Genomic DNA, 16,882 nt, shown 5'->3' on the forward strand with positions numbered 1-16,882 from the left:
TAATGCCTACCTCGTTGCTGCCTATGGCAAGGCCCAGGTGATGGGTCGCGAATGGCCTGAGTCAAAGTCATGGTTGAACATGGTGCTCGCTTGATGGAGTTGGTTAAGAAATAAAGTTGCTATGAATTATATCTTTTGGTATGATGATAAGCGCTTGATCTTAACGCACACAACAAACTTTGTGTCTTAAACTTATTTTAGTCGCCCTCAATCTTTGCCACACTAATGAAAGACATACAACAATAAGCAAACTTAGCGTAATCGAAATTCAGAACTTGTGCTCGAACTCTCCAAAATTCGTTGTTGCAGCTGTGTAGGATCCTCTAAAAATGCACTATTTTTGGAGGATCCAACAAGATACCCGCCGGCATTTTTGAACAGTCCGAGCAACATAGATCAAAACCATCTATCTGCTAATGTGAGCAATGAAGGAATTGAGCTCTAGTTGAGAAACGCCTCCTTCATCTCTTGATTTCCAAACTTCTCTACCCAACTTTTCAGCCCTGCTTCTTAGTTCTTCCCCTTCTTTAGACACCATCAATATGTTTACAGCTTTCTCAATTGTTAATGAGCTAAGAAGTTCAATTTGGTGTGCTTGTTCTGTCACTTGAATGCCAACTTCTAAAATATCAGATATTAGTGTAGCATTCCATGGTTGATCAGAGTGCATTGGCCAAGCTAATATAGGGACTCCCGTTGTAATACTTTCCATGCATGAATTCCATCCACAATGACTCATAAATCCACCAATTGAAGTGTGTCCCAGAATTTCTAACTGTGGTGCCCATTCTGTTACCACGATACCTATTCCTTCAGTTCTTTCTTGATACCCTTCTGGTAATCTAGCTTTTCTTGTTTCTCCATCAAAAACATTTCCTTTATCTGCATCTCTCAGTACCTACAAAAACTTTTGCTTGCTGGTTTCTAGCCCCATAGCCAATTCTTGAATTTGTTTATCAGTCATCGTAGTTGTCGATCCAAAAGAGACATAAAGAACAGATTTTGGAGCTTGTTTATCTAGCCACTCCAAGCTTTTGTGCCTGCTTCTTGAATCTTTTTTGCATATTGTTAAATCTGGTAGTATAGGTCCAATGGACCATTGCTTCTTGTTTGCATTCATCTCCAACTTGTTTAGCAGACCAACATAAGTTCCTTCAATCAATCTGCATGAGTTGAATAGATCACCTGTCCTGTAGTGCATAAACTCATACTGATAAGCCATGAAGTTCATGATTTCAAAAGAAAAACACCCTTCCATAGATGGTATATTTTTTGGCATACACTCTACTGGAAAAGGTCTTCCAATAGCATCCCAAAAGCTAAAGAATTGAGTGAAAGCTGAACTACAGTTGAAGGCATAGGACACAGCATTTGGAATGGTAGAAAAATCTTGCACCACAGAAGACATAAGAGGGTCATGTATTACAACTATTCTTTTTTACTTTGTTGGAGAATTCATTGAGGAGATTCGAAAATGGTTCGTGTAGCTGTTTAGAGGCTTCAAAAGATGGTTGGAGATGTGTTGGGAATTTCAAGGTGGAATTTGGAATTATTGGAGGAGGTGAATCAAAATGTGGAGTTGGAAATTCATGGAAATGGGTTTTCTGCAAATCTTGATGGTTTCTTGATTTAGCCTGATGAATGTGAGTTTTGAAGCCAACAAAATGAACTGGAATTCCATATGAAGAGATCAGACATGAAAATTGTAGTAGCTGGTTGAGATGGCCATGTGCTGGAAATGGCACTACAAATACAACAACAGATTCTAAACTGTGTTGATCATCTGCCATGGATGATGATGATCTAATGTGTTTACTGGTGTTACTTGTGTAGATCTTGATTAATAAAGGACCATGTTATATAGAATTTGCTTTAACTCATCTCTAGATGATATTTCTTGGTTTCCAAGCAAAAGGAAGTCAACAAAGAGTACATATTTTAAGGCAGTCTAAAGGATATGATACAAAAAAAAAAAAAGCTTTGTCAGACTTTAAGATATGATTTTAAATAACTGAACTTTACCTCTGTATACGGTAAAAGTCGGATTAATGCTTGACCGGTGAGACCGGGGACCAAGACAAGGAAGAAAACAAGCACGAGCGCTCAGACCGGGGGTATTACATCAGTAGTGCTTGATCAGAAGAAGTCGGAGGAAAACCGTAAGGTCCAATTTATCCGGGGCAAACTACTTATCACAGCCAGTTCGGTTTCTCCATGGCCGAGTTGATCGTGGCCGTTACTCTGGTTTCTCCATGGCCGAGTTGATCGTGGTCGTTAGTCCGGTTTTTCCATGGCCGAGTTGATCGTGGCCGTTAGTACGGTTTCTCCATGGCCGAGTTGATCGTGGCCGTTAGTCCGGTTTCTCCATGGCCGAGTTGATCATGGCCGTTAGTCCGGTCGATCAGTTATTCAATTGCCACGTGTGAAGATCGTTTTGCCACCTAATGCTGCCAGTCGTATGGGTGTCAGACCGTACGACCCAACCTTATCCTTATTAGGGCTTCCTTTATTCTAAAAAGGGTTTTATGATGTATGAAAGGCCCATAGGGCAAAACTATAAATAGGGGGCACTTCCCTACTTTTAAGGATTAGCTTTTCAGATCTAAAACATTGTAATAGAATTTATATTGAAGCTCTCTCTCTCTTTCTCTCTCTTTTTGGTCCGGACTGTAGTGTTGTTCGACTTGATTCAACCATACACGGCATAGCATCGAAATATACGTATATGTTTAGCTCAAATCCATAACATTAACATATTCATCCAAGTTATTAACACATAGATATTTATATATAAGTCATTATATACAAACCCGCATATATATTCCCCTAAAAAATCGAAATAGATCAAAGTTTGTCCGCATATCCTATACATCACTTACAAATTCAACTTATTACCTAATTTCGGGGTAAACAACCTCATCATCTACATCATATGGCAGCTGTTGCTTTCTATATCTTATTTGCTTCTCTAGAATTAAATTTACTTGGTACTTGAATAAAACTAAGTCAATGAAGATACAAAAAATATATAAAGCCAAAGTGATGCCAGCACCTTTGTACAATTGAATAGAAAATCAACTTTGTTAGACTCATAGCATTACTCTCATCTTCCTTTTTTTTTTTTTAAAAAAAAAGATTATTGTAACAATATGAATGATCCTTTCCCTTCTTCCTTTCAGCCTTTATCTTTTAAAAGCGATGGATATATATAGAACAAAAAGGCCAAATATATCACTCAAAGTAGGCACATGTATTCTAAAAGTGCCTGTCACTTCGTACGTACCTTCTTGGCTTAGGCTTCCAACTGAACTTAATGGTAGCACTGTCTTTTCAGTTGCTTCAGTTGATATACTGAACTGCTGCAATATCAAAATTATTCTTGTGATCAACTAAGTTAGGATATTATTCTAATCATTAGATGTTTTCAAGTAAACAACTTAGTCAATCTGACAACCATAACAACACATAATATCCGCTTTATAGTATAGTATTCATGAGGTTACTAAATCTTGTTTCATACCTCGATTGAGCCAGCAACGAATCTAGGATTAGAAAAATGTATTAAGCTGGAATTGATCCCTAGTCCCCTAGGTAAACAACTCAACTTTCAAACCAAGTGCACCATTTAGTCTTTTCTAGTATGTGTTCAGGTAGGTAGTATTATACTAATTTTAGAAAATATATACATAAAATATCTAGTTTTACGGTGAGACCATGTGTTCACGTGCTCCAAAAATAGGGCCTAAAATCGCCCCTGGATTGAGCTATGCATGCTTGAAGATCTTCATGCTGAAAATATATTGCGACAACAAAAGCGATAAAGGCACCATAAAGCAAAGAATATAGATATTGTGGTAAAATACATATTAATTATTATTTCTTAAAGGATGTGCAACGCCCAAACTGGACAAGTAAAAGTGAACGGAGGGAATAATATTCAATGTTTTGGAAATGTATCGGGAAATGGTTATAGTTAATAATAAGGCCATTGAGGAACTAAGTGATAAATTTTATCTTGATTTTTCAAACAGGACAAGTAAAAGTAGAGATTAATTTTTAGTATAGTGAACAAATAAAAGTAGCCGGTTAAAAAAATTGCTATTTTGGGGTCCATTGACCATCAAGAAAGAAGGCAAAGTTCTAGATTTAGATAGGAAATAAGCCAATAGAGGCATATATTAGCTATGAAAGAACACTGAAACAATAAAATATTGCTACATTCATGATTCAGTAAAATGCAGGCAGCAGGCGTCAACTACTACTTAGTGTCAAAATCCGCCTCACTTTAACCCACATTTTAATAACTTTTCAGATGCAAAATAAAAACAAAAAGAGACTGTATTTTCTTGCCTCTTTTATATAATTTTTCGACAATAATAAAATTACAATACTAAGTCAAGTTAATTAGCAACAACAATAAAATACCAAGTATAATTTTACAAGTGGAGTCTGAAGAAGATTGTGAAGATAGAGAGGGTGTTTTCGATACGTCAAGTTAATTAGCATATACTAAATTAAGTCATAGATAAAATAATATTGATATTAACTCGTATAACAATGTCACATATCAATATAACAATGACACAAATCAAAGCAAACTACTCCCATTTACTTGTTCAGGCTGGACTTTACACATTTTTTAAGAAATAATAATTGATATGAGTATTTTAACACAATATCTAAATTAATTATTGTTTAGTCTTGGATTTTATGAAATCATTGGGGAATAAGTAAATAATGCTAATTAAAACATGAAAAAAGATACTCCTTCTGTCTCAAATTATCTATCGTGCTTTAAAAAATAGTTGTTTCAAATTATTTGTCATTTTAGAACTTCAAGACAACATTCATTAGTACTATTTTTCTATTCTACCCTTAGTAAAATTGTTCTTAAACATTACAAACACCTCAATTATATGAAGATGACATATAAATAAAGTAGATATTAAATGAAGAGAGGCTATATCCTAAGACACAAATAAGGGTGCAATAGTCAAAATCCCTCCTAATTAATATTTTCTTAAGGGACGTGTAAGGGAGAAACATGATAAATAATTTAAGACGGAGGAAATACGTTCTTCTCTTCACATGCTAAAAATAACAAATAAAACTAAAAATGTATTTTTTGTATAGCGGATAAGACGGAAAAAAAGGAAAGACTAGAAAAGAAAATATAAGTGACTGGGCGCCAGTGTCGCCTTTTCGTAACTCCTAGCCGTTGACTTCACTTCCTCTCCCACTCTCCACACAATATTTACAAAATGCAGTTACAGTTGATGTAAAACTCATGAGGTCGTCCGTTAGGCAATAAAAAAAAAAAAAAAGTCTATATATAAAAAAAAAAAAAAAAAGTAAAAAAAGTCGCATGGAAAAAAAAAGTGGATGTTGTATTAACAAAATCAAGCAATATAAAAAAAAAGTATATATGTAAAAAAAAAAGTGTAAACTATTCGTAGCAAACACTAATATAATAAAGTTTTAGATACGGAGCACAAACTACAATGTTATATTAATCGTGTTTTGAATATATATAAGTGAATCCCATATTAAAAAAACAAACAATGTAAAAAAAAAAAAAGTGTAAACTTTTGTATTCGTACAAACATAATATAATAAAGTTTTAGATACGACAAATAATGTTATATTAATCGTGTTTTGAATATATATAAGTGAATCCCATATTAAAAAACAAACAATGTAAAAAAAAAAAAGTGTAAACTTTGTATTCGTAAATTCCAATATAATAAAGTTTTAGATACGGAGCACAAAACTACATGTTATATTAATCGTGTTTTGAATATATATATATATATATATATTAATTATTATATGCATTAAAATAGTGCAAACTAATAATGTCCAAAAGGGTGGTAAATATTTAACAGGTGACCTAATTTTAAAAAAAAAAAAAAAAAGGTCCCACTCCCCCTTATCTTTTAACTCCTAGCCATTAACCTTCACTTCACTCACTCTCACTCTCACACTCTCCACACAATCTTTTACTAGGGTTCCACTTGCAACCATGTCACCACCACCCACCACCCTCTTCACCACCCTCCTCCGCCACCCCCACCACCATCTCCATCGCTTTCTTTCAACACAACCATCCATTACATACCCATATATATATATATATATATATATATATATATATAAAAATAGGGTTCCAACACTTCCTTAGGTAAAACCTTAGTTTCTACTGGCCTTTCCACTTCTTTTCTCTCTTCAAGAAACCGTAAATTCATCTACTTAAAGCCTCTTCAAACTGGCTTCCCTCATGACTCTGATTCTAAATTTGTTTATAGTAAATTCTCTCAATTTTTCGCCCAAAATCGACCTCAATTCTCCGTTTTCGCATCGAATCATGTGATTAAATCGTCTGTTTCGGCCAAAGATGCTGTTTTGAGAAGTGGGGTTGAAGCAGAAAGGGGAAAGAATGTGAATTTGGAGAGTACACTGCGAGGGACTGAAAGAAATCGACCTGTTTTTGCCTCGAATAACGTGCTTAAATCGTCGGTTTTGGGTAAAGATGGAGTTTTGAGAGGTGGGGTTGAAGTAGAAAGGGATGGGGTTGTGAATTTGGGGTTGTATGAGGAGAGTAGATTGCAAGGGACTGAGAACATAATATATATATATATATATATATATATATATATATATATATATATATATATATATATATATATAATCACGGGTGGAAAGAGGCGTTATCGCCACATTTAGTGGCGGAGAGGGAAAATGCTAGAGTGGAGGATGGTGAGTTGTTGGGGATGTTGAAGGGTTGCTTAGGAGGGATTGATGAATCCGAAAGTGAAAAAGGCGAAGTTTTGTGTGTGATCGAGACTGCTGGTGGTGTTGCTAGTCCAGGACCATCTGGTTCACTTCAATGCGACTTGTATAGGTGAGTGGTTTTTTCGCGTTCGTTGGAATTTGTAGCTTTCAATATGCCAAGAGGACTAACTGCTGATATGCGGTACTTAGATAGACATTTGGTTTTGTAAATGAGAATATATGAGGAAAGATACACTCGGAATCTTAATCTTACTTATACTCCAATATAAAGTTTACATGCTTTTGTCCTCATCTTGAAAAAGAGAACATACATTTGGTCAAACTTTGACTTGGTGGAACCATGGAAGTATAATGAGCTTAATGCTAAGAGTGCTGCAATATCAAGCCTACTTGACAATGTTATAGTTGCTTGTACATATGTAAGTAAAAGGTCAGACGAGGAATCTAGTCAGTTACCTAGGCCAAAACCTAAGCTTACATTCCTAACAGTGATGTGATCATACGCACTATTCCGCAAAGAAATTTTCATGGTGACCAAGTTAGTGAGATGCCTTTTAAAAGTATGCAACTTTTGCTCTATGTTAGTGACTACTGTTTGATGAATTGAGGTGGCACATGGAATTACTTGGCATATTTTCTAGCTATCTGCTCTTGTTTTGAACCCCTAAAGTAGCAATCCATGATTACAAATCCACTAGAGATTCAAAGTAAGAAAGATTATAATGTACAGTCGCTCTAATTTGTTCCTGTCGAATGACTTGTAGTTCATTGATTTCAACCTGAACATTTTGTTGAGAATCCTACAAAGAGTCAAAGTATGCTAAACCCCACTTCACCTTCAAGAAGAGGATCATTGGAAAACTGTAGGCAAACAGTAGAAATGTGCACTCAGCTTTAGGATACATGCTACTCATAGTGTTCATTGTTCAAAACTAAGAATGGCAGAGGTGGAAACTCAACCTTATAATACTGCAAGGAAGATCTTTCTTTATTGGTTATCAAGTCATGTTTAATTGAATACTTGCTTGGGCAAGTCGTAGAAAATTAAATGTGTTTCACATAAAGCAACACTAGTATCTGCTACTCTTGTTAGCAAATACTTTAGGGACTGCTCCATTTAAGCTTCAAATGTAACTGCTTGTTTTCTTTTCTTTTCTTGTGAAGATTTCACACTTTTACTTGTTATGGCTCAACAGCCAATTTCTGATTTGCTTTCTGCTTTTACAGACCTTTCCGCTTCCCAGCTATTCTTGTTGGTGATGGAAGGCTAGGGGGTATTTCAGGAACTATTTCAGCCTATGAAAGTTTAAAACTTCGAGGTTATGATGTTGTTGCTGTAGTACTTGAAGACCATGGCCTAGTTAATGAGGGTCCTTTATCATCTTACTTACGGAAAAGGTGAGCCTATAGCTGTTTTTCTATTGACTTGAATTTGTCTTTTGTTTTTTGGTAGAAGATATAGTTCAACACCATCAATTAGGCATTATCAGTGTGTATCTTCTACTGTTTCAGTTAAGACCCTAATATATAGATGGGTGTACCACCCAATCTTGTTTCCATGTATTTTCATTATGAAGCAAAAGGAGCTGAAAGCTCATTTCTTGGCTGACAGGGTCCCTGTGCTTGTTCTTCCACCTGTACCAAAGGAGATGTCAAGTAACCTGATGGAGTGGTTCCAAGAAGCGCTAGCTACTTTTCGTTCTCTTGAAGAAATAATGCAGTCAGCTTTTCTGGAGAGAACATCTAGATTACGCGACATGCCAAGGAAGGCACATGATATTTTCTGGTGGCCCTTTACTCAACACAAACTTGTTCCCGAAGAAAATGTGACAGTAATAGATTCACGGTGTGGAGAAAACTTTGCTGTGCACAAGGTTGTGAATGTTATCAAGTTATGTAAATGCATTGTTTTTTGTCATCAATCTAGTTCATTTCTGGCGGTACTTTTGGAATATATGCTCAGCAGTCTATCCTAGAAATAATTGTTCTAAAACTCTTCGACTGCTGCATTTTATCTACATATTAGTGATATTGTTATTGCTGACTATGTTGCTCGGACTCTCCTAAAATGCTGCTGCACCCATGTCGGATCCTCCAAAAATACATTACTTTTGGAGGATCTGACAGGCACCAGTCGACATTTTTGAAGATTACGAACACCATAGATTGCTGATATTCTTCTTGTTTTCCTCTATCTCCCTTTTCACCCTCTTCTTTGATGTTATAACTGCTTCCATCTATCTGCTATTTCTATCAGGAGAGAAACTAATATTCCTTTCTTATGCTGTGTGTTAACCTTCCATCCACACGCTGGTTGCATTTGCTGCTTCTGCTGTAGGTTAATAATAATGTTGATTTAATCACTCAACAATTTGATGCTTGTGCAAGTTGGTGGACGCAGGGACCTGATGCTACTTTACAGGTCAGTCTGTACATTTGTCCTTTCTAATAGCAATTTAGTCGACCTCTATGATTGTTTTATAGTAAATCACTATAACCACGAACTTGTCTGCGGCATGTGCATGCCTGTGTTCGAATAGTGAACAAGGGGGGAATGAAAATGCGTATGATTGAACAATAATTGGCAATTTATGGAAACAATTGTCCCCTTTGTCACCAACTTATCAATCACAGATGCAATCATCTCTGATGAGCCTTAAATGAGCAAACTAATGAGGATGATTTTGAGTGCAGAAATCCCGAGCCTAGACATAACTTAGACCATATAAAGCCCAAACCTTGCTAATACTTTTGTCCCATGCCCGGAAACAGAGAAACCGAAATTCCTGAAAATGCTAGCACTTTTTCCATATATGCTGCTGAATGAGGGTGGTTCTTCTCGCCAAAACGAGAGACAACCCACAAAAAAAAAAAAAAAAAAAAAAAAGAACTTTTATTTGGTAATTGTTTCAGTTAGAGAGACGTCTCCTGGAGCAAAAAAACTATATTTTTTCATATATGCTGTTTCCCAGTTCGCTTTGCTGTCTTGAAGACTTTACCCTGTTAATTATTAGTATTATTATTATTATTATTTTTTTTGATGAAGTACCCTGTTAATTAATTTGTCAGCATTATATAAGACTGTCACTCGATTTTCTCTGTTTGTCTTTAGGTGGTTTCAGATTGAGCTTGCAAGAGATGTGGGTTATGCTACTGCTAGATATGGGCATGTAATGTTTCCTGAAAATGTTTACGAGCCGGCTTTGGAGTGTGCTGAACTTTTGATTGATGGCGTGGGAAAAGGTTTGTCTTTAAAACCCTATCCGTGCTTGCCTTTTCATTTCTTAGGGAAATCACCGAGCTGGAGTGATGAGCCTAATCAGTGTTCTTATCTTTGAAACTCTTTGTATTTCTCCATGAGAGAGCATATAGGACATGAATTCACTCTCTATATTTCATTTGTTCTTGTTGTTTTTGTTGATTACAGTTCTTTGAGGGATCATGTTGCTAATTATTTATGCAGCACTTTTTTTTTTTTTTTTTTTTTTTTTGAGATGGTAACAGTTAGTCTATATATCCACAGGTTTACTACATCCAAAAGTGTAGTCCCCCTCCAAAAGTGTTACAACTTACATTGCCCTGACTATTACATTATATCATAACCAATCTAAAGCTGAATAAATATCTACTGTCTGATCTCTCATTTCCTGCTTACACCAAAAGTAGTATAATCCTAGGCAATTTAACTTCAATCTCTGCATGCTACTCTGTTTGTCCTCAAAACATCTCTGATTTCTCTCCTTCCAAACTGTCCACCATATTCTTGCTGGGACAATCTTCCATCTCTCCTCCTTCTTTGCTGCATTTCCATCTCTGTTCCAACACTTCATCACCTCTTTTATGTTACCTGGTTTCACCCATTTAATATTCCTCATCTTGACAAAGATCTGCCAAAGCTGGTCTGTCCACTTGCAATGTAAAAAAAGATGGTTGACTGTCTCTATGCAGCACTTTTTTTCATGTGGTAATGTATTGATATCTTTATCAATCCTACATGTTCGGCAAGATATTTACCTTCTTCAAACAACAAATGTTCTGCAATAAATTTTTAACTATCAAAACATAAGCAGTTAAATACTACTTGATAAGGCAAGGAATGCCTCGATTCTGACTTTTCTCCTTATATCGATTTTTTCCCTCTCTTGGAAATTCTGTGAAGTGGTTGAGCTGGACTCGTACACTCCTTTATGCTTGTTCCATAACCATGAAAAACTAAATCTACATGATGTCTGTGAAGTGGTTGAGCTGGACTCGTACACTCCTTTATGCTTGTTCCATAAGCATGAAAAACTAAGAGCCCGTTTGGCTTAGCTTATATGTTGCTGAAAACAGCTTATAAGCTGTTTTCAGCTTTTTTGAGTGTTTGGCTGGCCAGCTTATAAGCCATTTTGTACTTAAAATAAGCCCAAAAAAATAATTGGGCCCATTTGGCTTAGCTTAAAAAAAGCAGCTTATAAGCCAAAAAAAATAAGTTGGGCTACTCCAACTTATTTTTTTTGGGCTTATAAGCTGCTTTTTTTAAGCCCATCCAAACAGGCTCTAAATCTACATGATGTGCAGGTAAGAAGAATATTTGAATTCCTTTTCATTTGTTTCTTTCCAACTGTCCTGATTCGTATGTCTTAGCTATTTGTGTCCAAATAATTAGTTAAGCTTGTATCTAAATATTATGAAATGGCATTTGCAAAAATTGTTGTGTGCCAGAATGTATTTCATGTTTATTTGTATACCTAAATAATGTTAAACACTTCCAGACTGCGCTAATATTAGTTTTTGAACCACATTGTTCTGTTAGGGTGGGCTTCGAGAGTGTACTTTTCAGATAATGGCTCTACTGCTATTGAAATTGCTCTGAAAATGGCACTACGGAAGTTCTTGTTTGATCACAAGATTGTCTCTGATGATTTGGTGGCTGAGAATGATGAAAGTCGTGTTGATTTAAAGGTTGGTCTACTTAACATCTTCCTAGTTGTGGCACTTTGTATTACCTGTTGAGTTGATAATGTTGATTGGCCAAAAGTGTTCCAAAGTATCGGCTTTCACTATTGAAAGTGCCACGTCATTTACTTAATGGACTTGGAGAACAAGGAATTATCAATGAACAACTTCAGTTGGGTGCTTGTAAAGACCCGACATCTCAGTCGATGTCAAGTTTGAGCAAAAGCTGAGTAGCTTTTCAAATCATTCATTTTAGTTTCTTTACCAAATTAAGCCATCTTGCTATTAGCTCACACTTGACATTAGTTTTAAGGTCAGATTCTGCTGGAAAATGCTTGACAGCCTAATACTCAAGTTTCCTCCCTTTCAAAAATTTGACAGCAACGTAATATTTAGTATCTATCATATGCATTGCAAAATGTTAGTTTATGTAAGGAGCTTTCTGTGTCATGAACCAGGTTTTAGCCCTCAGAGGATCTTACCATGGTGACACTTTGGGTGCTATGGAAGCACAAGCGCCATCACCTTTTACTGGTTTTTACCAGCAACCATGGTACGGCCTTATCTTTGTGGAAACTATTCCATTATTTCTTTTGGCGGAGGATTTTCATTTCTGTGAAAGCATTTTGTTATTTCTTTGGGAGGTTGAATTTTCATTGCTAGTCTAGAAGGGAGCCTTGGAGCAACGGTAAAGTTGTCTCCGTGTGACCTATAGGTCACGGGTTCAAGCCGTGGAAGTAGCCACTAATGCTTGCATTAGGGTAGGCTGTCTACATCACACCCCTTGGGGTGCAGCCCTTCCCCGGATTGTGTATGTCTTGGCAGTTTGGGTGAACATGATTTTTTAACAGTTTTGTCCTTAGGTAAATTCTGAAGTATTGAACATATTGTAAATTTGCAGGTATAAGGGAAGAGGTCATTTTTTAGATCCGCCAACAGTTGCCATGTGTGATGGTGTTTGGAAACTTAGCCTTCCTCGGGAGATTGCATCTCAAAATCCCAGTGTTGAAGATTTGAGTAAGTGAAGCATAACTTCTGGTGATATTCTTATTTCAGTTTTCAATACTGTAAGTGTTGGTTTCTTTGTCAGCTTTCAGTTTGCGTGAGAACATATTCAAGGAAAGCCGTGACACTTCAAAGCTTGCTGATATTTATCAGTCGCATATACGGCAAGCATTACAGCTAATTATGGACTCAAGCGGATCTACTCAGACTGGAGCATTGATTATAGAACCAGGCAAGAATTTTGACACATGCACAAGTTTCTTTTTGGTCTTTTACTCCCTCCATCTTTTCCTTCTTGGTCATGACACATGCTTATGTAATTCTAGATGCATTTACTCTTTTGGATCTTTCTCTTCCATACTCGTATTATATATAATTTACTTCTCTTTTTGAAATTGTTGGTGAACAACATGCACAATGGCTTTCCATATAGGAGTTTTTGGCTATATGAGATAAAGATAATTTTCAAATTCATGGAACTTTTTAATCATTACTTATTAAACAATCTAGTAATATTGTGTAAAATATTCTTAATGATTTTCTTTAGTGTCTGCGATGACAGTTAATTAAGAATATTTTACGCTATTCTTAATGATTCTTTAACTTTCTATAACAATGCCGTTTACTTGCATTTATTTGCAGTGATACAAGGTGCTGGAGGAATGGAAATGGTTGACCCACTATTTCAGAGAGTACTTGTTAAAGAATGCCGAAATAAAAAAATTCCTGTTATTTTCGATGAAGTTTTTACGGGATTCTGGCGTCTGGGAGCAGAGGTTTGTTTGCTAGATTACTTGACGTATGAGTTTTCGGGGTTGTCAGCCAGATCACTTGACGTATCACTTCTCTGGTTTTTAGGAATTTCAATTTGTTTCTTTTGCTTTTTCAGTCTGCTACGGAGTTTATCCGCTGTAAGCCAGATATAGCCTGCTTTGCCAAGTTGATGACTGGTGGCATTGTGCCCTTGGCTGTCACGTTAGCATCAGAAGCTGTATTTGAAGCATTTGTTGGAGATTCAAAGGTATATTCATCAGTGTTTACCATCTGCTTGTCAAGTATTTGCTTTCTGTGAGCAAAAACTTGATTCGGCCCAAACTTTGTTGGATCTGCTAAAATTCCCTTTTTGCGCCCCATTGGTGGTTACACCCAATTCAAGTCCTCATATCATATGATTGGTGGTGTAACCTCATTCCTTTGCTTCAGCTCCAGGCGCTCTTGCATGGTCACTCTTACACTGCACATGCACTGGGTTGTGCAGCTGCTGTAAAGTCAATCAAATGGTTTAAGGACTCCAAAACAAATCATAATCTGATATCTGAAGCTATGCTGCTCAGGGAGGTATGTGAAAATGCAGTTGGCTGATAAATGTCATTGTACTTTAGTCATCAGGATTCTGCTCATTACTCCCTCCAGATCAAAAAGAGTGTCCACTTGCCCATTTGCACAGCCCTTAAGAAAATACTAACTTCTAGAAAATATAGGTAATTTGACTAAACTGCCCCTAATTGAATAGGTATTGGGATTTGATCACATAGCACTTAATAGGGGCAAATTTGAAAAAATAAGGTTAATTCTTTCTGATTTGATAAGTGGACACTCTTTTTGACCCAAGAAAAAAAGGCTAACTCTTTTTGATCCGGAGGGAGTATAATTTAATAAATACAACGATAACTAAAAGCTGCATTACCTTTCTGTTCGCATAAACAGCATCACTCCTCATTTTTATGAAAGTTTCCTAGTAACAGTTTTTTGATTTCTCTCGTACTTGATCAAAAAACAGTTCTCTGATTTCGTCTCCTAGACTGTTTTGGTGGAAACATGTAAATGTCCTTGTTTCAGACTATTGAGCACAGTATCCTTAGGATAATTAAAAGGGAAGTTACACGTTTGGTCACTCGGCCAAAAATATTTACATCCGCTAGCCAATATTATACATCTTCTTGCTATTTTTTGGGTGTGTCAATTTCCCTAATTAAAAATCTCTTTGCACAAACAATTGGAGCCCATAAATTTGGAACCTATCGAAGTTGGGCAAGCATATTAGTGTTGTATGCCAAAATATTAGGGGCGCACTCTAGAGCACCAAGTGTGATCTTGAATCTTGATTGACATTAAAATCACCGAATGGTTTTTGCTATATTACATGGATCCTTCAACTAAAATGTAGCAAAAGACCTGTTATAACTTGTTACCATGCTGGATACTTCCGCACACCCGTGCTACACACATACCCATAAATGAATCTACGTAACATAGGTTCTTTGTACCACTGTTCAAATTACTACTGAAGAAAGTATCCATAGTCATTACATTGATCCAATTTTTTTACCATTATCCACCTATTAAATCTGAACAAAAAATTAAGAAAGCGCTAGGTCACCTTGTTAAAAACTTGTAAGGGGTCTGTTATAAAAGATGAATTCCCAACATCTTGTTTTTAACATGTTATTTTGTGTCTCCCACTTACTTCATCATTTCTTGGGTGTTTGCAGCTGTGGGATTCAGACTTGGTGAGACAAATTTCTTTACTTCCAGCAGTGCATAGAGTGGTTGTGTTGGGGACTCTATGTGCATTGGAACTTCGAGCTGAAGGCTCTAATGCTGGGTATGTAGTCTATGTTATTTTCTTGTAAATTAGTCGTTTTTATTGTCAATGCAGTGATTGTATACCCATGGAAAATCTTATGCTCACCTTAAATACCATAGTAAAGTGGTGCAACATATGTAAGCTGTGACATAGAGCTCTCTAGAAGCTTATTTAAGGCATATGACTAGCTAGAGACTGCTTTTTTGACATGCATAATTCGTTGGTAATAACGTGCAAAACTTCATGTGGGAGTTATTTGACCTTTCACCTTGAAGTACCCCAAAGGAGAATCCTGTTTGGTCAATTTTTGGTCGAAGTTGAAAAAACTAGTATGGCAACAATTTGAAGTCATGATTTTTTTGGATTAAGAAATTGGATATAAAGTAACCAGATCCCTTAATTAAGGGAAGTGAACACTTTGTTTCTTTCTCCTTCACCGTGCCCCTTTGGTTCTTGGAACTAATCATGGTGTTGTGTTAGGACTGTGATGCTTTGCTCATCAGTGACTGTACATCTGATTGTTGTAGTGCAGGCATTTGACTAGCAAGTACACCATACAAGTCAGTTCCTTTCTTAGCTTTAGCACAACAAACTCAGTTGCTATATCGAGGACTCTTGTTATCTTGCACGTATCTGATGCTCATAGGTGTTTGTGAATCTGTTTGTCGTAGCGCAGGAATTTGATTTAAAAATTACCGCATATAAGTCAGTTTCTATATAGATTTGTCGCCAAAAAAGGTCACTTTCTATGTAGCGGGCTGTTCTGGTTTTTATCTTTGCTTGTAGTGCATCTTTTGGATTGCTGTAATCCCCAAATTCTCACTCCGTGTTTCAAATTGTGATGCTTCTGAAGCTCAATTTTTGTATCAAAACGTGCAGGTATGCTTCTCTATATGCTAGATCTCTCATTCAGAAGCTCCGTGAAGATGGAATCTATATGAGGCCTCTTGGCAATGTCATTTATCTCATGTGTGGGCCATGCACATCTCCTGAGAGTTGCAGCAACATATTAAACAAGGTGTATACAAGACTTGAGGAGCTCTAAACCAGTGAATCTTGCGTCAAGCTCAAGAATACAAATTGTTATTGGACAGAACAGGTTAAAATCATACATCCAATTTCATATTTTAGTTTTTGTTTTTGTATTTTCCAATTTCAAGTTCATGCCACATTGTAATATGTGTTTTCTTTTTTGGTTGTGTGCTAGGCAGGGGTTCTATTTGTTGAAGGTGATTTCAAGAATCGAGCTTGGCGTCTTTAGCTTTGTAGTTATTTTGCAGGGACTAGAATTATGATGAAACTTCTCTACATAGCTGAAACAGTTACTTTCACCAACTTTTGCCTTCAAGCATTTAGGTTTTGTATGCTCAAATTTGTCTTTTTATTGCATTGGGTTTCTTTCAGTTCCCATTATCAACATCATGAGGTTGTGCTGTATTTTGTTGTAATCATCCATTGCCAATATAATAAACTTGCCATTAGTGTTGGTAGATATCAACAATACTCCTGTTTTCGGCATTACATATTAAGTTCAATTATGCAACAAGACTAATAATCTAC

At 36.3% G+C, this 16,882-nt stretch overlaps 1 protein-coding gene and 1 pseudogene across 1 annotated transcript; one reads left to right on the plus strand and one right to left on the minus strand.

Annotated features, from left to right (window-relative positions):
* Positions 1-109: 109 nt before the first annotated feature.
* On the minus strand, positions 110-1,941 carry LOC132040300 (zeatin O-xylosyltransferase-like; annotated as a pseudogene).
* A 4,755-nt stretch (positions 1,942-6,696) lies between these two features.
* On the plus strand, positions 6,697-16,814 carry LOC132040699 (bifunctional dethiobiotin synthetase/7,8-diamino-pelargonic acid aminotransferase, mitochondrial). The gene is made up of 15 exons (XM_059431357.1): positions 6,697-6,901; positions 8,020-8,190; positions 8,405-8,666; positions 9,131-9,214; positions 9,915-10,035; positions 11,588-11,736; positions 12,189-12,283; positions 12,632-12,747; positions 12,821-12,967; positions 13,378-13,511; positions 13,625-13,756; positions 13,939-14,073; positions 15,228-15,340; positions 16,202-16,421; positions 16,534-16,814. The coding sequence occupies exons 1-14, from the start codon at positions 6,771-6,773 to the stop codon at positions 16,365-16,367; spliced, it is 1,956 nt and encodes a 651-aa protein (XP_059287340.1). The 5' UTR covers positions 6,697-6,770; the 3' UTR covers positions 16,368-16,421; positions 16,534-16,814.
* The last annotated feature ends 68 nt before the right edge of the window (positions 16,815-16,882 follow it).

Source organism: Lycium ferocissimum, chromosome 12, assembly GCF_029784015.1.
Source record: "Lycium ferocissimum isolate CSIRO_LF1 chromosome 12, AGI_CSIRO_Lferr_CH_V1, whole genome shotgun sequence".
NCBI lineage: Eukaryota > Viridiplantae > Streptophyta > Magnoliopsida > Solanales > Solanaceae > Lycium > Lycium ferocissimum.